The sequence below is a fragment of the Rhinatrema bivittatum genome, chromosome 8 (assembly GCF_901001135.1).
Source record: "Rhinatrema bivittatum chromosome 8, aRhiBiv1.1, whole genome shotgun sequence".
In the NCBI taxonomy this organism is placed as follows: domain Eukaryota; kingdom Metazoa; phylum Chordata; class Amphibia; order Gymnophiona; family Rhinatrematidae; genus Rhinatrema; species Rhinatrema bivittatum.
Window position 1 is genome coordinate 268,804,543 of NC_042622.1, and position 25,789 is coordinate 268,830,331.

Below are 25,789 nucleotides of genomic sequence, written 5' to 3' on the forward strand. Positions count from 1 at the left end.
TAGGCCACTGTTGGAAACAGGATGCTGGGCTTGATGGACCCTTGGTCTGACACAGTATGGCATTTTCTTATGTTCTTAACCATGGATAGGATAGGATTAAGAGGTAAAGAAAGCAGTAAGGAGGAGAATAGATGTGATCAGGAAGAGGAGGTGGAGGAGTTGGTTAGGTATGAATAGGATTAGGAGGTGGTTTGCGATCATTAGGAGATAAGAGGTGGTTAGGTTAGAGGTGATTTCATGTGGATATAGTAGGTGATGAAGGAGGTGGTTAGATGTGATTAGGAGGTGGTTACAAACATGACTTTTCCTTTGAGGAGGGCTAGCCAAGAACTATAGAAACCGAAGGTGTATAAACGGGAGCAATCGAAGTTCATGTAATGGTACAGACTTGTGTTCGTAGGACTAGGCTGGAGCTGTCTGGCCCTGACGCTAGGAGAGTGTGCCACAGACCATGGGGTGGAGGAATGTCTGTAGATACGGGTTTCATGGTAACTGGGTGAGCCCTGTGAAGGGTGAAAGTGAGATTTCAGACAGACGACAAAGTGGATACTCACAGACACATACAGGCCCGTTGGTTTCTTTGCAAAGTCCTGTGTTCTTCGCGTGTACCATCCATAGGCGTGAGCAGTGACTCCCACATGAAGCTTCGACCTTTTACTCTTCAGAGAGCGACATCGGGGGAGAAGCCTAGGGCCTAATGAAATAAATACATCAAACCACGGGGGAAGTTCTAGTCATACTATGGAAGTCCACATGTTTAAGGAGCACCATATGTAAGGAGATATTGCCTAATCATTTGGTTTTTGGCTTTGTACATTCATGTATGTTCTCAAGCATTATGCGTCAACCTTGTTGTATGTCTGGTTTTGAAATACTCGTATAATGTTAAAAAAATAAAAGTAATGCAGAACTATTAAAAACGTAATTCAGCATCCATATCTAATTTACTGTGTACAATTTATATCCAGGGCGGGCTGGTTAAAAACTTATCCTAACATTGCTGGCTCTGTTCACTCTACTTGGCTCTTATTTGTTAGCTCTCAGACTCCCAAAGTCAACCCAGCTATTTTTAAAACGCACTGATCATGCAGAGAGAGAGTCACTTTCCAACAGTAAACTCTGCTTGCACTTTGCACAGGCAGACTTCAGTGTGTATTTTGGAAGTGAGCTTGTGCGTGGAAGGGGGACACTGGCCAAGCGGTGCACCCATTACCTCGCACAAAGATATTTACCCTACGTCCTGCTCGGAGGAGGCGCAGCTTGTGTGCAGTAATTTACGCCCACGAACGTGCATGCAGAGCTGCGTTCCATGCACTGGCCCCTTGGCTGATTTCCAAAACGCAGCCCATTTCGTGTATAAAACAGGGTTTCACGCGCGTAAGTTGTTTTGAAAATCGAGCCCACAGAGGACACGTTTCCCAGCAGTCTGGCCGCGTGAAAGGTTGCCATGTGCTCCTTGGCTCAGCAGAAAACTCCCTGCGGGCCTCCACAGGAAACCCTGCTATCACAGCAGAATAGATTTGCCTCCTCTCTTTGCCGCCGTGCTTCAGCTGCAGCCAGGGAAAACGAGAGAAACCGAGAGGGTAAAGTTAGAGCTCTGCACGGTCAGATAGCCTGCACCGGGCCTATTTGCACACAGACTTTCTCTCAAATTTTTACAACAAAAATGGGGGCGAAAGTTTGCTTTGAAAATTTGCAGGCATCTGGCCTGCAAATTTTCTGAATGAATTTGGAGGGCATAACTTGTGCACCGTTAGTGCACACCAGCACTTTTTTTTTTTAAACCAAAAGGTACGGGCGGGAACTGCAACTCCGCCCCTCCCCCACACCCTTGGAACGCCATCCTCCAGCGCATGTAAAAGTACGCGTGAGACGTGTGTGCTTTACATATACCGTGCCCTGGGTTATTGCCCAACAGCCATTTACATGCAACCACCCCCCCCCCTCCCAATTTTATGTGCATAAATGGCTTTAAAAACTCCGTCCTAAAGGGCCACGTTCCCAGTCCCGGTGAATGCTAATTACTTTGATTAGTAGGGTGGCCTGCGTGAGAAGCTCTGGCTTTCCCTTGGGAACGCGAGCATTAAAGGCAGACAAGCTTTTACTGCCTGGGTATGGCTTTTTTTTTTTTTTTTTTGAATTCTTGGGAGGGACGGAAATGAAAGGATGTTAACCGTGGTGTTTTCCGGCAGAGAGGGGCTGCCTTGTGTCCCTCGCAGGAAATGAGAGCATTCCCAGGGCCTGAAGGTTTCTCACCGACTGAGATTTCAGTTTCTTTCTCACCACTCCCGTTTTCTCACTCACCCTTCCTCTCCCGCCCTTCTAACCTGCTTTTTGTCTGTTGCTTTCCTACTGCTCCCTGCCTTCTCCCCTTCATTTCCCTCTTTCCCGCCTGCCATGCTTCCAGCCTTTGCTGTCTCTCTCGTACTCTCGCCTGTGCTGCATCTGCCTTCTTCTTCCCTCTCTCTCTGTCTTTCCCTTCCTATTCCATCTGGCGGTTCTTCCTTCTCCCGCCGTTCTCTCTCTCTCTCTCTCTCTCTCTCTCTCTCTCTCCCTCCCTCGCCTTCCGCCCCTTACTGAGTCCTCCAGCAGAGTGGCTCCGCCCCTTTCAGGATATGGTCTGCAGCAGGACACTAAGTGGAGGTCTCCCTGCCGGGAGAGAGAAGAGCTCTTTAGTTTGCTGTGGCTGGTGGCTGGATTTTAGGTGGACTGGGCGGCTGCCTGGGGTGCCGCAGTCCGACGTGGCTGTCAAAGTCAGACACGTGAGGGCGGCATTTTTTGAAAGCAGCGAATGAGGGTGGAGCGGTATGGAGCTGGGAAAGTTCCACGGTGTGGGAATGGAGCTTCGGAGGCGCATGGTCTGCGATCTGCGGGGTTCGGGTTAGAGAGAGAGAGAGAGAGAGATCGCACGATGCTGTGACATCATCGCGGCCTAGGGCGGCTGCAGGACCCTTGCCCTGGCACTGTGTGGCTGCAGGAGGGGGCGAGACATTTTCAGCCTTGTCCTCTTGCAGCTATTGCCCTGCCAGATGCCTTCCCAGGTCCGTCCCCTTCATGGTGCCATCTGCAGCAGACTGTAGAGAGCTGCCTTCTGGTTGGGGGCAGGTCATCCCCGAAAGGGATGTGAGTAATAGAACGGAAAATGTCATAATGCCTCTGCATCGCTCCATGGTGAGACCGCACCTTGAATACTGTGTACAATTCTGGTCGCCGCATCTCAAAAAAGATATAATTGTGATGGAGAAGGTACAGAGAAGGGCGACCAAAATGATAAGGGGAATGGTATTGTGTAAGAAGACAGTAAATCCAACAGGAACATTAAATGGGAAAAGTACAGCAGTGCAGTATAATATAAACTTGCATTTTTCTTATATTAAATCAAGCAATGCAGAATTAACACTGGGTATGGCCTGTTAGCCGGGGCAACCAACCTACTCATATGGCTAGTAACAAACACTAAGGAAGGCAGATAGAGGGAGGCTGGGGGGAAAGCAGTGAAGCACGCAGCTTTCAAATATTATCCTTACCCCTGAGTACTCCAAAGAGAGGGGGAGGGAGGAGACAGATCCACCCCAATGTCACCAGTTTGTAAAGGATGCACCCTGTCCCACACACAAAATTGTGTGGAAAAAACAGTAAAGGAAAAAAATGGAGAATTTGGCTATTTGGCTAGCTATTTGGCTAGAAGACAAACCAAATAGCAGAGCACTGCAGAGTGTGAAGGGTCTCTCTCTCCTGGGAGCTTCCCCAGATGGTTTACTTGGTACTAAATAGAAAGCAGGGCTGGTTTCAGTCTCTTACAGAAAGACCACAGTCCACCAGTTTTTCTTTCCAATACCTGCCAGCAAGAGTTTATGCTGGACTTCATCTGAAAGGCTGAAGCAGTTAAGATGAAATAATCCTTCTCCCTCTTCTGCTAAGATGCTCTCTGTGCAAAGTTTATATTACTTCATTCAGTCTCATAGGAGAATGATCCAGCCATGTGCTCCAGGGCCTGGATATCTCTGGAAAGGAAGTCTCTTGGCTCCTCTGTCCCTGGTTGGGATTTTACTTGTAGCTCAGCTATGAAGCAAGAACAGCTGTCTGTCTCTCTATTTCCTCAGAGCACAGACTTCTCCCTCTCAAAAATTAGCTCTTCAGAAGAACTTATTACAGGACTGCCAGATTCACTTCTCTCTTCCTGGCTTCAACTCCTGGCCATCCCCGCCCCTCACACACACACAGAGACAGTCAAATTGTGCATTTTTTACCTTAAATGGTCTCCCAGCATTCTTTTGGCTTCCTCCTCTGCTGGCATTGTAGTGCTGTTCTCTGGGTAGGTTAAACAGTGCAGTCCTTTTTCCAACTTGTTAACATGATGAGTGCCGGATGCTGATTCTTGAGGAACATTTGTCATTCACAGGAGAGCACACAGGGGTTTTATGTATTTTTATATTCCTTCACCTTGGCTGCAGTGGCTTGACGTCTCTGCAGAGTTGAAAAACCCTTTTTGGCAGGTAAATCACATCACTCAGATCCAGATGCAGCTTGGTCCACATTGTAAGGCTACAACACCTGATAAACCCGTGGGGGCAGGAACCTGATTTATAGTAGCTTGCCTCATGTAGGTGATTGGTAAACCAAGGAGCAGAAATGGAAACTAATGAAGAAAAGATGGAGCTCAGCTCTAAGGAAGAACATTTTCTTGTAACAATCCATGAATTTGCTGCGGGTGAGAGGCACCGCTGCTTTCACTGTGACTGCACTGGCCCAGTTTCTGTCATTTAGTGTCAGACATGAGAACTGGGAAGGGACTGAAAACTAAAAACTTTGCATTGTCATTTACAGGCCGAATGTGTGCGGATCTCGATTTCATTCCTACTGCTGTCCAGGATGGAAAACGCTGCCAGGGGGAAACCAATGCATTGTCCGTGAGTATTCATGTGCCCTGGTGCTGCACTTCTCCCTTTCCCCCGCTCCCATGCATTGTCCGTGAGTATTCATGTGCCATGGTGCTTCACCTCTCCCTTTCCCCCCCCACTCCCATGCATTGTCCATGAGTATTCATGTGCCATGGTGCTTCACCTCTCCCTTTCCCCCCCCACTCCCATGCATTGTCCATGAGTATTCATGTGCCACGGTGCTTCACCTCTCCCTTTCCCCCCCCACTCCCATGCATTGTCCGTGAGTATTCATGTGCCATGGTGCTTCACCTCTCCCTTTCCCCCCCCACTCCCATGCATTGTCCGTGAGTATTCATGTGCCATGGTGCTTCACCTCTCCCTTTCCCCCCCCACTCCCATGCATTGTCCGTGAGTATTCATGTGCCATGGTGCTTCACCTCTCCCTTTCCCCCCCCCCTCCCATGCATTGTCCGTGAGTATTCATGTGCCATGGTGCTTCACCTCTCCCTTTCCCCCCCCACTCCCATGCATTGTCCGTGAGTATTCATGTGCCACGGTGCTTCACCTCTCCCTTTCCCCCCCCACTCCCATGCATTGTCCATGAGTATTCATGTGCCACGGTGCTTCACCTCTCCCTTTCCCCCCCCACTCCCATGCATTGTCCATGAGTATTCATGTGCCACGGTGCTTCACCTCTCCCTTTCCCCCCCCACTCCCATGCATTGTCCGTGAGTATTCATGTGCCATGGTGCTTCACCTCTCCCTTTCCCCCCCCACTCCCATGCATTGTCCGTGAGTATTCATGTGCCATGGTGCTTCACCTCTCCCTTTCCCCCCCCACTCCCATGCATTGTCCGTGAGTATTCATGTGCCATGGTGCTTCACCTCTCCCTTTCCCCCCCCACTCCCATGCATTGTCCATGAGTATTCATGTGCCACGGTGCTTCACCTCTCCCTTTCCCCCCCACTCCCATGCATTGTCCGTGAGTATTCATGTGCCACGGTGCTTCACCTCTCCCTTTCCCCCCCCACTCCCATGCATTGTCCATGAGTATTCATGTGCCACGGTGCTTCACCTCTCCCTTTCCCCCCCCACTCCCATGCATTGTCCATGAGTATTCATGTGCCACGGTGCTTCACCTCTCCCTTTCCCCCCCACTCCCATGCATTGTCCGTGAGTATTCATGTGCCACGGTGCTTCACCTCTCCCTTTCCCCCCCCACTCCCATGCATTGTCCATGAGTATTCATGTGCCACGGTGCTTCACCTCTCCCTTTCCCCCCCCACTCCCATGCATTGTCCGTGAGTATTCATGTGCCATGGTGCTTCACCTCTCCCTTTCCCCCCCCACTCCCATGCATTGTCCGTGAGTATTCATGTGCCACGGTGCTTCACCTCTCCCTTTCCCCCCCCACTCCCATGCATTGTCCGTGAGTATTCATGTGCCATGGTGCTTCACCTCTCCCTTTCCCCCCCCACTCCCATGCATTGTCCATGAGTATTCATGTGCCACGGTGCTTCACCTCTCCCTTTCCCCCCCACTCCCATGCATTGTCCGTGAGTATTCATGTGCCATGGTGCTGCACGTCTCCCTTTCCCCCCACTCCCATGCATTGTCCGTGAGTATTCATGTGCCACGGTGCTGCACTTCTCCCTTTCCCCCCCACTCCCATGCATTGTCCGTAAGTATTCATGTGCCGTGGTGCTGCACTTCTCCCTTTCCCCCCACCCCCATGCATTGTCTGTGAGTATTCATTTGCCCTGGTGCTGCACTTCTCCCTTTCCCCCCACTCCCATGCATTGTCCGTGAGTATTCATGTGCCGTGGTGCTGCACTTTTCCTTTTCCCCCGCTCCCATGCATTGTCCGTGAGTATTCATGTGCCATGGTGCTGCACTTCTCCCTTTCCCCCGCTCCCATGCATTGTCCGTGAGTATTCATGTGCCACGGTGCTTCACCTCTCCCTTTCCCCCCACTCCCATGCATTGTCCGTGAGTATTCTTGTGCCATGGTGCTTCACCTCTCCCTTTCCCCCCCACTCCCATGCATTGTCCGTGAGTATTCATGTGCCACGGTGCTTCACCTCTCCCTTTCCCCCCCACTCCCTTGCATTGTCCGTGAGTATTCATGTGCCACGGTGCTGCACTTCTCCCTTTCCCCCCACTCCCATGCATTGTCCATGAGTATTCATGTGCCACGGTGCTGCACTTCTCCCTTTCCCCCCACTCCCATGCATTCTCTGTGAGTATACATGTGCCACGGTGCTTCACCTCTCCCTTTCCCCCCACTCCCATGCATTGTCCGTGAGTATTCTTGTGCCATGGTGCTTCACCTCTCCCTTTCCCCCCCACTCCCATGCATTGTCCGTGAGTATTCATGTGCCACGGTGCTTCACCTCTCCCTTTCCCCCCCACTCCCATGCATTGTCCGTGAGTATTCATGTGCCACGGTGCTTCACCTCTCCCTTTCCCCCCCACTCCCATGCATTGTCCGTGAGTATTCTTGTGCCACGGTGCTGCACTTCTCCCTTTCCCCCCACTCCCATGCATTGTCCGTGAGTATTCATGTGCCGTGGTGCTGCACTTCTCCCTTTCCCCCCACTCCCATGCATTGTCCGTGAGTATTCATGTGCCGTGGTGCTGCACTTCTCCCTTTCCCCCCACTCCCATGCATTGTCTGTGAGTATACATGTGCCACGGTGCTGCACTTCTCCCTTTCCCCCCACTCCCATGCATTGTCTGTGAGTATACATGTGCCACGGTGCTGCACTTCTCCCTTTCCCCCCCCACTCCCATGCATTGTCCATGAGTATTCATGTGCCACGGTGCTTCACCTCTCCCTTTCCCCCCCACTCCCATGCATTGTCCATGAGTATTCATGTGCCACGGTGCTGCACTTCTCCCTTCCCCCCACTCCCATGCATTGTCTGTGAGTATACATGTGCCACGGTGCTGCACTTCTCCCTTTCCCCCTCACTCCCATGCATTGTCCATGAGTATTCATGTGCCACGGTGCTTCACCTCTCCCTTTCCCCCCCACTCCCATGCATTGTCCATGAGTATTCATGTGCCACGGTGCTGCACTTCTCCCTTTCCCCCCACTCCCATGCATTGTCTGTGAGTATTCATGTGCCACGGTGCTGCACTTCTCCCTTTCCCCCCCACTCCCATGCATTGTCTGTGAGTATACATGTGCCACGGTGCTGCACGTCTCCCTTTCCCCCCACTCCCATGCATTGTCCATGTGTTTCAGGTCTCCCCCTCTTTCCCCACGCATTGTCTGTGAACCTTTCTCCTCCCCACCCTCGTGCATTGTCTGTAAGTTTCTGGCTGTCCTTCCCTCACATTTCCAGTGGCTGTGGTTTCGCACCCATGCATGTTTAGCAGAGAGTGGTATGGGGGGGGGGGGTGTGTTTGGAGGTAGATATATGCTAGGCCTTTTGGGGACATAAGAGGGGGTGATGGAGGCACCGCATGGGCCTTGGGGAGACCGTGTGCTTGGTAGAGACTGCCCTTGGCCCCCATTCCTTGCAGTGTGGCCTTTCAGCAGTGCCTCTGATCTGTATTTGTGTGGCTTCACAGGCTGGTGCTGGACACGGTCAACTCTTGTCGGGCCTCCTTCCGCTCCCACGCCAAACCCCGCCCCCCCCCCCCCCCCGGGTCAGATATGCTGAAATTATTAATGTGCCCATAGACTAATACTGGAAATAGTGCACACACAATGCCGTTATTCTGTTAACCTGCTGTCTGCTGCCTCCCACACGCTGCAGCTGTGTGGCTAGGGCTCCTATCTGAGCAGACAGCAGAAGAGAACAAAAAATCCCGCTAAAGGTAAAAGGTCACAAGCAAAGAATGTGGAAGGGATTTCTTCTTTCTAACCCTACAGGAAGGAAGGCCCTGTCCTCCCTGTTGGAGTAGATTTAAGGCCCTGAATCATGTGCAGAGAATCAGGGTGGTCCTGGGAAAGGATTTACCGGCTGCCTCGATGCAATAGCAACTGGCTTTAATGAAAGCAAGCAGCACTGAGGGGGCTATGGTGGGGGGGGGGGGGTCTTCCAGCTGAACGGCCTCCCCCACGAGCCGTCTGAGGTCAGCACTTCCCAGCAACACGCACCCACCCTCCCTGGGCCTAGTGAACCGTGCCAGATGGGCCGTAATGCGGCGGCCGTTTGGAAAGAGTCAGCGCTGCTGCTGCTGCTTTCGCCTTCCTCACGCTGTGCTCAGAGGACAGCGCCACTCACACCGGATGCGGCAGGAAGGCTTGTGTGTGTTGTGTGTGTTGTGTGCACAGCTGTGCAGTTCTGTACGAGGGCAGCAAGGGAACATGAACGCAGCAGAGGACCAGTCCTGTGACTGGCGGGGATGGGGGAAAGACACGTAAATACCCGAGCCTCCACCCCCTGGACAGAGAGAGCTCTGGGTAAATTGAGGGTCACTTGCCAGGCTGCAACTGCAGGGGCCACCAGAGAAGTAACGATGAGGTGGTTAGGTTGGACGAGGGCCGTGCTCCCTCCTTCTGGCTGGAGTGTGTGACGTTTCTGCCAGCTAAAAGTCCAGGGCAGCACTTTCGGTCTTCCTGCTAAGTCTGCAGATGATGTCAGATGCCCTGAACGTCTCCAGCATGGATGAGTGGTCAGAGTGGAGAAGGCATGAAGAATCTTGCATGAGGGGCAAAGCAAGAGCCAAGGAGAAGCAACAGCTCCAGAGTATTTCGCTAGGGGCAGAGGTTCTCAACCCTGTCCTCGGAGCACAGCTAGCCGGGCAGGGGTTTTTTTTTTCAGGCTATCGCAGTGAATATGCATGAGATAGATTTGCATATAATGGAGGCAGTGCATACAGAACTTTCTCACAGGACAAGCAGGATGTTAGTCCTCACAAATGGGTGACATCGAGGATGGAGCCCACCACGGAAAACTTCTGTCAAAGTTTAAACAGAACTTTGACTGGCCCCTACTGGGCATGCCCAGCAAGGCACTGACCCTGCAGCCAGCAGGGGTCTCCCTTCAGTCTTCTTTTTTCCGCGCAGCAGTTGCCACGCGGTGAAAGGAGCTCTCTTACCACGTTCCTGACAGGAATTCGGTATTTTTCTATCCGAAGAAAATTTGCCCCTCAGGGGTCTCCCTTCGACAAATTTTTGTCACTTTCGCGGAAACCGGTAAGTTTTTTCCCTTTTTTAATCGGCGGCCGTCGATTTTGGCCCTTGAGGCCTGTGGGAACTTACTGAGCCCGCGCCTAAATTTGGCCTTAAGCCATGGCGACGGGGTTCCGTCGATGTCCGGATTGTACCCGGACTATGTCCATCACTGACCCCCATAGGGTTTGTGTTTTATGTTTGGGTAGTGAGCATGATGTCCTGACTTGCACCAAATGTGCCTTAATGACACCTAAGGGTCGCAAGGCCAGGATGGAGAAGATGGGGCTCCTCTTCCATGCACCCACCCCAACGCCATCGATAGCATCGACGTCATCGGAACCGGCACCGTCGAAGTTGCACCACCATCGCCAACCCGCCGGTGACCGTCCACCATCGATGACTTCTCGGCCGTCGACTCCTGCCCCCCTCCCCGGATGACCGAGGAGATCGGAAGGATAAGCATCGCCATCGACGGCACAAGTCTCGGCCCGTCGAGGATCCGCAACCATCGACCTCTGAACAGGCCGAGCCACCGAAGAAAAAGCCTCGGTCGGACCTGGCACCGTCCACGTCTCGTTCGCAGGCACCGAGGAAACCCTCACCCTCCCGGGGTGCGGGGGCCGTGATCCCACCGGTTACGGTGGTCCCTCCGGCCCTGCCTCAGCCTCCCTCTCCCGTCGAGCCGGGTATGCTTACCCCTGGTCTCCGGGCAGAACTGGACCGGCTGGTCCAGGAGGCCATCGAGAATGCGATGCGAAGATTCCAGCCTCCACCGGCACCGCCTCCGGCACCGATTCCGGCACCGCCTCAGGCACCGACCTCAGCACCGACTCTGCCACCGAGGATGGAACCGACCACCGAGCCTATAGTGGAAGCGTTGGCACCGATACTAAATCGTATGGAGGCACTTATGCGCGCCCTTCCATCGGTGATTTCATTAGCACCGACTACACCATCATCTCCGGAAGGACATTCATCGACAGGAGAAACACCGTTCCGGATTCCTCCGTCCGGTGTCGTTCCATCGGTGCCTTCACATACCTTTCCACCGATTTATCCTTCGGCTCCATCGATTCCAAGATCGGCACCGATTCCATCGGTGGCCCCGAAGCCCTCGATGCCGTTCACTGTTCCGCTTGCAGCACCGGTTCCATCGATGCCTTTGGATCCTCTACCAGGTCCTTCAGGACAGCAAACCTTACATGATCCTTATGATACCTGGGGTGATGATTCATCTTCAGATACAGATTTACCATCCCCACCATCTCCTACAGAGAGTAGAAAACGATCTCCTCCTGAAGATCTCTCCTTTATAAATTTTGTAAAGGAGATGTCAGAAGTTGTGCCTTTTCAGCTGCAATCTGAGACCGATGACAGGCACCAAATGATGGAGCTGCTCCAATTTCTGGATGCCCCCAAGATCATCGCTTCCATCCCCATTCACCAAGTATTTCTGGATCTTTTAAAGAAAAACTGGGAATCACCTTCATCTGTGTCACCAGTCAATAAAAAAGCTGACTCAACCTACCTCGTTCAGTCAGCACCAGGATTTCAGAAGTCTCAACTGGATCATCGCTCTGTTGTAGTTGAGTCTGCGCAAAAGAAAGCCAAGCGTTTAAAGCCACACTCTTCCACTCCCCCTATCAAGGACAACCAATTTCTTGATAGTGTGGGAAGGAAAGTGTATCATGGGGCTATGTTGATATCTCGTATAGCTTCATACCAACTTTATATGACTCAGTACAACAGAGCTATCCTTAAACAAATGCAGGACTACGCTGACACCTTACCGGACCAATACCAGCCACAGCTTCAAGCCCTCCTTCACAAAGGATTTGAAGCTGGGAAGCACGAGATCCGAACGGCCTACGATATCTTCGATGCTTCCACGAAAGTCTCAGCTACTGCCATCTCAGCCAGACGTTGGGCTTGGTTAAAATCATCCAACCTTCGCCCAGAGGTTCAGGATCGTCTAGCCGATTTACCCTGCTTAGGGGATAATCTGTTCGGAGAACAGATTCAACAAATTGTGGCGGAATTGAAGGATCACCACGAGACGTTGAAACAACTTTCGTCTGTTCCATCTGAGGTATCCTCCAAACCACCACCTAAGAAGGACTCCAAAAAGTCATTCTTTCGGCCACGTCGTTATTACCCTCCGTCGACTAGGCCTCGTCCGGCTCGATCCTCCACCAGACCTCAGCCACGCCAACCTCGGAAACAAAGACCTGCTGTAGCCCCACCCCCCGGGCCTGCGGCAGGCCTTTGACTTCCCGACTCGGAGCACATGCCATATCCCACTCCCCCACATCCCTGTAGGGGGTCGTCTGTGCCACTTTCTACAGCATTGGATACGGATTACCTCAGACCAGTGGGTACTGGCGATTATCGCACAGGGTTACCACCTCAATTTCATAACTCTTCCGGCAGACTCCCCGCCGCTTCAAGCGTGGAGTCTATCCAGCCATTTGGCTCAATTACAACAGGAAGTATCTCTTCTTCTGCAATCAAATGCTATAGAACTCGTTCCTCCCTCTCAACGAGGCAAGGGATTCTATTCCAGATACTTCCTAATTCCAAAGAAATCAGGAGGGCTACGTCCAATTTTAGACCTTCGAGCCCTCAACAAGTACCTTCAAAAAGAAAAATTCAAGATGGTAACCCTGGGCACGTTACTCCCTCTGCTGCAGAAAGGGGATTGGCTATGCTCCCTCGACCTCAAGGAAGCTTATACCCATATTGCGATAACACAATCCCATCGCAAATATCTGCGGTTTCTCGTAGGCCGCGACCATTATCAATACCGAGTACTGCCTTTCGGTCTGGCATCTGCTCCACGGGTCTTCACCAAATGCCTCGTAGTTGTAGCAGCATTCCTCAGGAAGGAAGGTGTCCACGTATACCCCTATCTGGACGACTGGCTGATCAGGGCCTCCACCCCTCAGATTGCCCGGTCCTCCCTACAATTGACAATCAACACACTCCTTTCCTTAGGGTTTCTTGTCAATTACGAGAAATCTTGCTTCGTCCCATCTCAAACCTTATCTTTCATTGGGGCAGACTTGGACACCTTACAGGCAAAGGCCTACCTTCCGCTACAACGGGTCCAAACTCTCATGTCCCTAGCTCACCAGCTCCAGTCTCAAGACACTGCCACAGCTCGCCAATTCCTAGTTCTCCTAGGACACATGGCATCCTCGGTTCAAGTCACTCCCATGACCAGACTAGCCATGAGGGTGACACAATGGACTCTACGACAACAATGGATTCAAGCTTTTCAGCCTCTGTCCTCCATAATCACAGTCACACAAGCGCTGCGCCTATCCTTAACTTGGTGGACGACTCAGGTCAACCTCCTTCAGGGCTTACCCTTTCTTCCACCGGATCCGCAAGTTATCCTAACCACCGACGCTTCCCACATCGGTTGGGGGGCCCATGTGGACAATTTTCAAACCCAAGGGTTATGGTCCAACGAGGAAGCCGAACACCAGATCAATTTCCTGGAACTTCGAGCAATCCGCTATGCGCTCCGCACTTTCAAAGATCATCTCTTTCATCAGATAATCTTAATCCAGACGGACAACCAAGTGGCCATGTGGTACATAAACAAGCAGGGAGGCACAGGCTCCTTCCTTCTGTGTCAGGAAGCTGCGCAGATCTGGGCGGAAGCCCTCTCCCACTCTATGTACCTCAGGGCCACTTACCTGCCGGAAGTAGACAATGTATTGGCAGACCGGCTGAGCCGTGTCTTCCGACCGCACGAGTGGTCACTCGATCCTCTGATAGCGACCTCTCTGTTTCACAAGTGGGGTTCTCCCCGCATAGACCTCTTTGCGTCCCCTCAGAACCACAAAGTGGACGATTACTGCTCTCTCATTCGGAGCCAGAACTCTCGGCCGAGGGATGCATTCTCCCTCAAGTGGACAACCGGTCTGCTCTACGCATTCCCCCCACTTCCTCTTGTGTCAAAGACTCTCGTGAAGCTACGCCAGGACGGAGGAACCATGATCCTGATAGCACCTTACTGGCCACGCCAAGTATGGTTTCCAATACTCCAGGATCTCTCCATCCGCAGGCACATTCCTCTGGGAAAGGACCCGCATCTGCTCACTCAAAACGACGGATGCCTCCTCCATCCCAACCTCCAAGCCTTGTCCCTGACGGCATGGATGTTGAAAGGTTAGTCCTTCAGCCTTTCAACCTTTCAGATTCCATTTCTCGGGTCCTGATAGCTTCACGAAAGCCTTCCACAAGAAAGTCTTACTCATACAAATGGAAAAGGTACACATCATGGTGCACTTCTCAGTCCCTTGATCCCCTTTCCTGTCCAATTTCCAAATTCTTGGACTATTTATGGCATCTCTCTGAATCAGGTCTTAAAACCTCTTCCATTAGGATGCATGTCAGTGCGGTAGCCGCCTTCCATAAAGGTGTACAGGGTGTCCCTATTTCAGTACAACCCCTAGTAACACGTTTTCTTAAAGGCTTGCTCCATCTGAAGCCACCCTTACGGCCTCCGGCCCCATCCTGGGACCTTAATCTGGTTCTTGGTCGTCTAATGAAACCTCCTTTCGAACCTCTGCACTCCTGTGAGTTAAAGTATCTCACATGGAAAGTGTTATTCCTTTTGGCTATCACTTCAGCTCGCAGGGTTAGTGAATTACAGGCCCTAGTTACCTATCCGCCTTACACTAAACTCCTGCAGGACCGGGCGGTACTCCGCACTCACCCTAAATTTTTACCTAAGGTAGTTTCTGAGTTTCATATCAATCAATCCATCATACTACCTATCTTTTTTCCCAGGCCCCACTCCAACTCTGGAGAACAGACCCTGCATACCCTAGACTGTAACGAGCTCTAGCCTTTTACCTAGACCGTACAGTTTCTCACAGGAAGAGCACTCAATTATTCGTCTCTTTCCATCCTAACAAGTTAGGACAACCTGTGGGTAAGCAGGCTCTTTCCTCCTGGTTGGCGGACTGCATTTCTTTCTGCTATGAGCAGGCTGGCATTCCTTTCCAAGACCGTGTCAAAGCACACTCTGTGAGGGCCATGGCTACGTCAGTGGCACACCTTCGATCGGTGCCGCTTCCTGACATCTGCAGGGCTGCAACCTGGAGTTCTCTCCATACCTTTGCAGCCCACTATTGTTTGGACAAAGCTGGAAGACAGGACTCCATCTTCGGCCAATCTGTCTTGCGTAACCTTTTTCCAACCTGATGTACCAACACCCTTCCACCTTCCCGGTAGGGTGCGGATGCCCTTTCCCAAATTCCACCCCACTTGTACTGCCTGTTGCACGTCGTTGGGTGCATTTGGTGCAAGTCAGGACATCCTCAGCTCGGTACTCACCCATTTGTGAGGACAACCATCCTGCTTGTCCTGTGAGAAAGCAAATGTTGCTTACCTGATGTAACAGGTGTTCTCACAGGACAGCAGGATGTTAGTCCTCACGAAACCCGCCCGCCACCCCGCGGTGTTGGGTTCGTTTTGTTTTTACTTTCTAGGCACTGCCTGTAGCTTTGAAAATCAGACTGAAGGGAGACCCCTGCTGGCTGCAGGGTCAGTGCCTTGCTGGGCATGCCCAGTAGGGGCCAGTCAAAGTTCTGTTTAAACTTTGACAGAAGTTTTCCGTGGTGGGCTCCATCCTCGATGTCACCCATTTGTGAGGACTAACATCCTGCTGTCCTGTGAGAACACCTGTTACATCAGGTAAGCAACATTTGCTATCTCAGGCATAGTCATTGTGCATGGCCTGAAAACCCGACTGTCTGTGGGGTCCCCAGGACAGGTTTGGGAAGCCCTGCTTAGATAAACTAGAACCATGGCTGCAGTGGGATGAAAGCTAGGAGTGAATCAGCCTCTGCAACTGACATGAAACCAAGGGCAAAATGTAGTAGGCAGTGCAAAAATAAGCCAAAACATTGGGCTTGCTTAACAGCCATGTGGCCTGTGTATCTATTACACTTTATGAGCTCCAGAAGGAAGCTCTCTTTGGCAGTAACTCTGAGACACTGAGATTAGACTCGGCATACCCCAGCTTAAGAATGAGATTCATTCCTCTCGTGGTATGTGCAAGACAAACCCATCTGGAGACATTGGCTCCTGTGAAAGAAATGTATGTTTTTATAGGGTAGGAGTAAACAACTGCGGTCCTTGAATAAGAACATAAGAACATGCCTATACCGGGTCAGATCAAGGGTCCATCGAGCCCAGCATCCTGTTTCCAACAGTGGCCAATCCAGGCCACAAGAACCTGGCAGAATAGTGCAAGCGGGTTGGGTTTTCAGGATATCCACATTGAATAGACCTAAGATGCAATGGCATGCACTGCCTCCACCTCATGCACATTCAGTGTGGATATCCCGAAAACCCAACCAACTTGCAGCGCTCGAGGACTGGCACTGCTGACCCCTGTTATAAGGCTTCAAGTATCCTCGGATTTTTTTTTGTCACCCACCATCTCTCGGAAGGGGCACGGATGTCAGTGCCCGACGATGACTCTTGTGCTCCAATGCCCAAACCCCAGATTTACAGATCGCAGATCCTGGGCAACTTGATGTCTGCGGCGGAGAAGTGGAAGACACAACTTCTCTTTTAACATTTATTGTTTTAATTGTGTGACCGGAGCCCCCCTAATCCGTCACCATGTGCCTTACTCCCATTTCCCTTTTCTAAAGCATCTTGAGCAGTCCATCCCCTCTCGCCCTCCTCCCAGTGAGGACAGTAGGGATTGGCTATTCAGGCCCTTTCTAAGCAGCCATTTTGTGGTTTTATTATTATATTTATTTAGAGTTTTTATATACCGGCAATCATGAAAACATATCTTGCTGGTTTACATAGAACGGGGGTGCAATAAATACAAAAAATGATAATAAATACATGGAACTAGAACTGTGGTGACAGAAGGTACAGTTACATTTAACAAGGGAAGCCGAACTTGGAAGGAAGAAGAGAGGAGAGACTAGTTAACAAAATACAATATAAATGTAGTATAGAATAAATATTAAATACAAACGGCAAGGTGTTTTATGAGTCATTGGATTGAAGGTTGAAGTCATTGGTTGATTGAAGATTGAAGTCATTGGTTGAAGGTGTGGGTAGTTTCGGTTTTGGAGCAGACACCCGAGATGCAAGATGTAGGATTTTTTTTCTTCCCCGCTGAGGCCTCCTGCCTCATCAGGTTCCCCCTTTTTTTTATAGGGGATTGGCCTTGGTGCACAACCTGCCAGAGGATCACCTAAGTATTTAGTTCAGTAAGAGAGATTTTTGCCGGATTTCCCTTTGGGGTTAAAGGGCTCCCAAGCCCAGAGGGCTGAAGACCCGTGCGCACCACTCTGCTCCCCGGGTGCACAAGACCGGAGACGGATCTTTCTGACCCAGAGTTTTGATGGCTGAAATGTGTCCTGGTTTTTTCAGGAAGGAAAGTTCACGTTTTTTTTTTTGTCGTGAAGAAGGTTTTAAGCCGCCCCCTTCACTGGGAGCCGGGGCTGGGTCAGCCGGTTCCCACCCTCAGACCTTTCAACCCCAGGAGTCTCCCTTTCAGATCCACTTAAGACTTGAGTCGAGGAAGAGCGAGGAGATCCCCATTCGGATCTCCACTAATTTGGGACCAGGACCCCAGGGCTGGGTGTTGGGGAAGGCGCTGGGCTGTGAGGTAGGATTTTTTGCTGTGCTAGCAGGGGACCCCTGACCTCTGAATCCCGGATAAACCGCTGGGGGGCTCTGCGTGCACAATCCGCACCACCATGGGAAGCTGAGCCAGCGAGCTGAAGGAAAAGGACACCCACCCAGAGCGAAACGCTCTTATCTGTAAAGACGTCATCCCTGACTGCACAAGTATTTTAAAGGGGGACTTTTATTTGCCGTAAAAGCAATCAGTAAATTATTATTTAACAGCCAGCTGCTGGTCCTGTTTGATTATTCACAACATCTCTCTCCAGAGGAAGCCACAGCTGCAAATACACACAAGGGACACAGTAAATGTCTTTCAATTGCCACAGACGAGAGACTCCCCCCAGGGATCAGGAGTCGAGCTGGGAGGAGGTCAGCTAGCCGGAGCAGCCCCAGAGGTTATAAATAAGATTGTGTGCCTTCCAGATGTTTGTTTTTTCCAGGGGTTAGATTGGGCTTGGCCCCGATTTTTTTTTTAAATCTCCTGGAAGAATAATAGTACTTTAAATGAAGCCCTATAATCGCTTACCATAGAAGACGGGTTCCCACGCTCACAGTACCCACGTGAACAGAAAAAAAACCCCAAATAAAAGCTGTCTTTAAACAAGCCCATGCTATTTTGAAAATCACACGGTGATTCCGGACTTAATTTACAGGAAAACGCTTAGAAAACATCTGCAGCCGTCATCTTTCAAGCCAACGAGAGTCGCTCTGAGGCAGGAAGGCCCACGATAGGACGTCCTGGGCTTTAGGAAGAGACGTGAGAAATCCTCTTCCTGTTCCCCCCCCCCCCCCTTCTGAGGAATGGCTGCTCCTGGGGTCGCTTCCAGGAAACCAGGACCACGCAGCTTCACTTTCTGGGAATTCGCGAGGCCATTTTTTATCAGGAGAAGAGTTATCTCTCCGGGATTTATTTCCGCAGTCTAGGGTGGGCCTTACACGGTAGTCGTACGTTGAGGGCTTCTGATTTTAACGTTTTAACCGACAAACCCCCAATAAAACATCCCTGGTTCCAAAAAAAAATGAAATAGGTGTTAGATGAGCACTGAAAAATCCACCACATCCCCTCCTTCCTTTCCTTACCCTGGATCCTCTGCTTTGTTTTTGTGCCTTTTCCATACTAACGACCCCCACCGCACAAATCTATGTATTCAAATCATCTGGAAACGGCGCCCAACAATAACAGCCGTGCCGCCAAAACACTGATAAATACCAATCACGGAAACCCCCGAAGAACCCCCTAATTAGCTGGAAAATAAACACCTAAATTGACAATTTATAAACCCCCTGAAATCGGAAGCTCCAGTTATGTTACTTTTTTTTTTTTATCGGCTTCAATCAGCTTTATCACCTGTCTCTTACCACATTCAGCCAAAGTCCTGTCACAGATGCACAGTCACCGTGACGTCGAAATCACTCTGTCACATCCCCTCTGTACAATCAGCTTTATCACCTGTCTCTCATCACATTCAGCCAAAGTCCTGTCTCAGATGCACAGTCACCGTGACGTCGAAATCACTCTGTCACATCCCCTCTGTTCAATCAGCTTTATCACCTGTCTCTCATCACATTCAGCCAAAGTCCTGTCACAGATACACAGTCACCGTGACGTCGAAATCACTCTGTCACGTCCCCTCTGTACAATCAGCTTTATCACCTGTCTCTTACCACATTCAGCCAAAGTCCTGTCACAGATACACAGTCACCGTGACATCGAAATCACTCTGTCACGTCCCCTCTGTACAATCAGCTTTATCACCTGTCTCTCATCACATTCAGCCAAAGTCCTGTCACAGATACACAGTCACCGTGACATCGAAATCACTCTGTCACGTCCCCTCTGTACAATCAGCTTTATCACCTGTCTCTCATCACATTCAGCCAAGTCCTGTCACAGATACATAGTCACCGTGACATCGAAATCACTCTGTCACGTCCCCTCTGTACAATCAGCTTTATCACCTGTCTCTCATCACATTCAGCCAAAGTCCTGTCACAGATACACAGTCACCGTGACATCGAAATCCCCCTGTCACGTCCCCTCTGTACAATAAGCTTTATCACCTGTCTCTCATCACATTCAGCCAAAGTCCTGTCACAGATACACAGTCACCGTGACATCGAAATCCCTCTGTCACGTCCCCTCTGTACAATCAGCTTTATCACCTGTCTCTTACCACATTCAACCAAAGTCCTGTCACAGATGCACAGTCACCGTGACATTGAAATCACTCTGTCACGTCCCCTCTGTACAATCAGCTTTATCACCTGTCTCTTACCACATTCAGCCAAAGTCCTGTCACAGATACACAGTCACCGTGACATTGAAATCACTCTGTCACGTCCCCTCTGTACAATCAGCTTTATCACCTGTCTCTCATCACATTCAGCCAAAGTCCTGTCATAGATACACAATCACCGTGACATCGAAATCACTCTATCACATCCCCTCTGTACAATCAGCTTTATCACCTGTCTCTTACCACATTCAGCCAAAGTCCTGTCACAGATACAGTCACCTGACATCGAAATCACTCTGTCACATCCCCTCTGTACAATCAGCTTTATCACCTGTCTCTTACCACATTCAGCCAAAGTCCTGTCACAGATACAGTCACCTGACATCGAAATCACTCTGTCACATCCCCTCTGTACAATCAGCTTTATCACCTGTCTCTTATCACATTCAGCCAAAGTCCTGTCACAGATGCACAGTCACCGTGACATCGAAATCACTCTGTCACATCCCCTCTGTACAATCAGCTTTATCACCTGTCTCTCATCACATTCAGCCAAAGTCCTGTCACAGATACACAGTCACCGTGACATTGAAATCCCTCTGTCACATCCCCTCTGTACAATCAGCTTTATCACCTGTCTCTTATCACATTCAGCCAAAGTCCTGTCACAGATACAAAGTCACCGTGACATTGAAATCCCTCTGTCACATCCCGTCTGAACAATCAGCTTTATCACCTGTCTCTTACCACATTCAGCCAAAGTCCTGTCACAGATACACAGTCACCGTGACATCGAAATCACTCTGTCACGTCCCCTCTGTACAATCAGCTTTATCACCTGTCTCTCATCACATTCAGCCAAAGTCCTGTCACAGATACACAGTCACCGTGACATCGAAATCCCTCTGTCACATCCCCTCTGTACAATCAGCTTTATCACCTGTCTCTTACCACATTCAGCCAAAGTCCTGTCACAGATACACAGTCACCGTGACATCGAAATCCCTCTGTCACATCCCCTCTGTACAATCAGCTTTATCACCTGTCTCTCATCACATTCAGCCAAAGTCCTGTCACAGATACACAGTCACCGTGACATCGAAATCCCTCTGTCACGTCCCCTCTGTACAATCAGCTTTATCACCTGTCTCTCATCACATTCAGCCAAAGTCCTGTCACAGATACACAGTCACCGTGACATCGAAATCACTCTGTCACGTCCCCTCTGTACAATCAGCAGCATGAGATACAGCAGCGCAATGAAATACAACAGGGACCATGGGCATAGAACAAGCCACGGTGATGCCACGGTTGATTTAATGCTACCTGACTAACCGTGGAGCACGGTGCTGCTGATCTCAGCGAGGCTCTGCCGGGAGGGCTTCAGCGGCAGTGTGTGTGTAGCAGGTACAGGGGAGCCCTCTGCTTGCGCTTTTTCCGCACGTGACCTCCTTGCAAACCACCTTCTCTTGCCGTTTCTCTCCCCAGCGATTTGCCGAAACTCCTGCGGGGATGGCTTCTGCTCCCGCCCCAACATGTGCACGTGCTCCAACGGACAGCTGTCCCCGACCTGCGGCGCCGGTGGAGGTAAGAGGAAGCCCCGAATCGCGCACGCATGCACACAAACTCCTGATTAGGCCACCTATGTATTTGTACTTTCCTTGCATCCTGAGTGTGCCGTCACCCTGCCTGAGGTAAACAGAGCGCTCCCCCCAGCTGACACAGCACAGGAAGAGCACAGGTACAGCACAGGTACAGCACAGGAAGAGCACAGGCAGCACCAGCACAGGATTGCGTCTCAGCCTTTGGGTTAAGATCAAGCATAGTGTCAACAAACACAGGGCTTTGAACTGTGAGCTGAGGAGGGTCCCTACTCGGCCTTTTGGCTGAGATTAAATGCCATTGAATCTGGAACTTGGCATCCTACCCCGTTGGGGGATTTGCTGTAACAGCCTTTGAGAAATAAGGATTAAACCTCTTGTAAAAAAAAAAAAAAAAAGTAAAAAGAAATGGAAACGTCACACACTGCCCCACCACAGAACAGGTGCAGCACAGGCAGCAGCAGTACAAGCTTTACATGCACACCATACATATACACTGCTAGAGCACAGGCAAAAGGAGTGCATGCTACCCCCATCCCTCCCCCCGCACACACTGCCCCCACCACAGAACAGGTGCAGCACAGGCAGCAGCAGTACAAGCCACGCACACACACACACACACGCACACACCACCGAACAGGTGCAGCACAGGCAGCAGCGATGCAGATGCCTGAGGAAGGGACCCGGGCGAGCTGGAAAACAAGTCCTACCCCCCGCGTCTGTCTGTCTGTTGGTGCAATGAAAGGGTATCACGGTCTACGATGACTGCATGAACCGCGCACTCCACTGACGGATGAGAGTCTTCTGCATTGATCGGATCCAGTTACCCTCAGGGTGCTAGGCCCAGCCGTGACCCAGCAACTGGCTGCAGTTTTACCTTGTTGGAGGAGTCCTGGAGAGACCTCCCTGCCCCCTCCGTCAGTGTCAGCCTGCTTGCATCACCTCGTGAGGCCGGTGGCGCCGCCGGTGATTATATTTTCCTTCTCCGGTGGGCACAGTGGGAAGTTTTACCTCTCGGCAGGCAGTAAGTAAAGAAAAATAAAATGCCTTAACCCAAGCACAACCTATAGAAGCTGCTGTACTATCCACTGTTACACGACACTGTAAGCACTGCACAGTTCACTGCAATACATACTGCAGCTGCCACACCAATTACACCTGACCATAATATTCACAGCCTCTGCCTTGCAAATGCATTGCATCCATCACGCACAACACACTGTAAGCCTTGTCCGACTGCTAGACAGGTTTCCTAGCAGGTCTCAGTGTGCCTGCATATATTAATAAACAGGTTCCTCATCTCTACTCGCTGCCCCTCAGCTGCTGGGGCTGACCATGCAACTAAATGTCTTCGAGCTCCATATTCAAAAGCCATTTAGGCGGCTAACGTTACTAGTTCATCCGACTAAACGGCCTCCCTGGCTATATTCAGCTATAAGTTGGAGGCATTCCGGTGGTGGGCAGGAGGCGTTTTGGGGAGGAGCGGAGTTAGCTGCATAACTTATGTGTGTGTGTGAGCGTGTCGAGGCAGTGATGGCCCTGCGTGTGTGTCGCAGCAGGAAGCCAGCTGTAAACGTATCACGGCAAGAAAGCCAGATGTAAAGAGAGCAAACCCAGCGTGTGGCACGGCAGGAAAGCAAGGACGTGCAGGAAGAGAAAAATCCCCCCAGCAGCCAGTCCCAGAGCCAGGTTCGGGGATCAGTCGGATCCTTTCCGCAAGCAGAACAAGGGGAGAAAGCTCTTTCAGTTTTCCAAAAATGAGCTCAGGCCGCACCAATTCAAATCTCTACCTCCAGAAAGGGCTTGTGTGGAAAGAAAAGTGAGAAAATTTGTACACGCGAAACAGGAAACAGCACGTTACAACGGCCGAAGCCAAAAGGAGCGGCCATGACAGGCTGGACGTCCAGCGCAGGCCACTTCCCAAGCTGGCAGCCGTCAGGCTTAGGTCTTCAGCAATCATCGCGGTAAGCCCGAGACTCGGGTGGAACTGCCTCCCAGAACCTCCCACGCCCGCCAGTCTCTGCAAGAGAAAAGCTTTCCTCCCGGCGCTGGGAGTCAGGGTTCAGGATGGGGAAACAACGGGGCTACGCCAGGGATCCAAAGTCTGGGACACAGGGGCACTGGAGAGACCCAAAGGGGGGGTTTCTTATTGCTGCCACTCATTTCCCAGCGCTACACGAGCACGCCGAGAAAAGCAACCACACACCTAAAAGCCAGGCTGCAAGCCCGCTGGTAAGCGCTGAGCCCAGGTAAATAGAGAAGAACTCCTCTTATCCAGAGACGTGGAAGGGCTTCAATAAGTCTTTCCTCCGGTCTCCTTGCTCGGCGTGCCGTACCGACGTCGTTCCCGATCCCATTAGGGCAAGGGAAGGGGGGTTTCAGAGCAGGCTGAGCGGCGCCCCCCCCGATGGGCTAGGCCCCGCTTCAGGCTTGGTGGGATCTCCACGTGGCGGGCGGCGGCGCCATCTTGCATGCATTTTGGTACGGCTTGAGTCGATTCTTTTTCAAACAGAAAGCAAGTCAGCCCCATCGTTGGCTGGGATGATGTGTAGAGTTGACATCTCCAGATGAGAGCTAAGGTCTGCTGGCACTACATGTTGGCTCTTGATGGTGCAGTCAAGGTTTTGAGTTGCCCCAAAGAAAACTCCTAATTTTTCAGTCTTCTCTTAAAATTAGTCTGCAGTATTGATAGAGGAAGTAACCCAAATATAGAGCCTCGTTTTTCCCATAGCCACAGAAAGGGAGGAAAGCCTTGGTAAATCCAGACCCCTATGGTTTAATTGTGGAGCGTGATCCATTTTATTTAATTGAGCGTCGCTCTATCCGTAGTTTTCTCCATGTACTAAAATGTATGGGAACCGTAGATTTTAGGGGAATTTCCAGATGTTTCATTCCCTTGGGGGGCCCGTCTGGAGTTCACCGGTCTCGGGTAGAGGAGGGGAGAGTGATTTCACACATTTACCGACGTCTCTGAATGGCAACACTAGGGCCGCAGTCTGAGTCTCTTGGTTTCGTGTGCGTTAGAGGACGTCGTGTTTTTGTAATCCTTCGTGGGCCGCACCGATTCCTTGTCGTTTGGGCCTCTCTCCTCACGGCAGCTGCAGGTGTTTTCCATTGCTGTGGAATGTGGTGGCAGGGGGGTTAATCCATGTCCGGTGCCCCGCAGAGGCGTAGTGATATCCCGTTTCACATTCCGGGGGGAATCTGGTATCTTTTCCTTTTTTCACAAAGCGCTCTGCTCCTTTCCTCCTCCAGTGCTGAACTGTAACATGAGGTGCATGAACGGAGGGAACTGCAGCAGGGACGCCTGCATCTGTTCGAAAGGATACGCCGGGACGCACTGCGACCAGCGTAAGTAGCGCTCACAGCTGCCTGGGGTTACCTGTCCTCATCACAGGCTCCTCTCACTGCCAGCCTGGAAACACCACAGAGTGCAACGGCATTCACAGAGAGTTAACATGAGACCCAATAACATATTACCAGACAGTGAAGGACAAGAATCTCCTCATCCCTCACCCCTCCAAAGAAACAAAAAAAGCACCCAGACACACACACAGTGCTTCACCACAGATTAGGTACAGCACAGTGATCACACATGCACAAACTGCCCTACCACAGAAAGAGATGCAGCATGTACAACAGTAGTGCAAGGTTTCCTCTCATACACACTCTGCTCCATCACAGAATAGGTACAGCACAGGCTACAGTAGTGAATCCCTGTTTTCAGCCCCTGATCCCTCCAGTCCTAGAGGTGACAGGCTCTATATCCCTGCACCCATCCCCTGATCCCTCCAGTCCTAGAGGTGACAGGCTCTGTATCCCTGCTCCCATCCCCTGATCCCTCCAGTCCTAGAGGTGACAGGCTCTGTATCCCTGTGCCAATATTTAAAAAGGGCTCCAGGGGCGATCCGGGAAACTACAGACCGGTTAGCCTGACTTCAGTGCCAGGAAAAATAGTGGAAAGTGTTCTAAACAATCAAAATCACAGAACATATAGAAAGACATGGTTTAATGGAACAAAGTCAGCATGGCTTTACCCAGGGCAAGTCTTGCCTCACAAATCTGCTTCACTTTTTTGAAGGAGTTAATAAACATGTGGATAAAGGTGAACCGGTAGATATAGTATACTTGGATTTTCAGAAGGCGTTTGACAAAGTTCCTCATGAGAGGCTTCTAGGAAAAGTAAAAAGTCATGGGATAGGTGGCGATGTCCTTTCGTGGATTGCAAACTGGCTAAAAGACAGGAAACAGAGAGTAGG

The 25,789-nt window shown here is 50.9% G+C and overlaps 1 protein-coding gene across 1 annotated transcript in view; it reads left to right on the top strand.

Annotated features, from left to right (window-relative positions):
• LOC115097632 (fibrillin-2-like) overlaps positions 1-25,789 on the top strand; it is a 421,199-nt gene that overhangs the window by 50,866 nt on the left and 344,544 nt on the right. Inside the window, 3 exon segments of the mRNA XM_029613571.1 lie at positions 4,828-4,910; positions 21,418-21,516; positions 24,786-24,881. Of these exon segments, the coding sequence (XP_029469431.1) occupies positions 4,828-4,910; positions 21,418-21,516; positions 24,786-24,881 (278 nt within the window).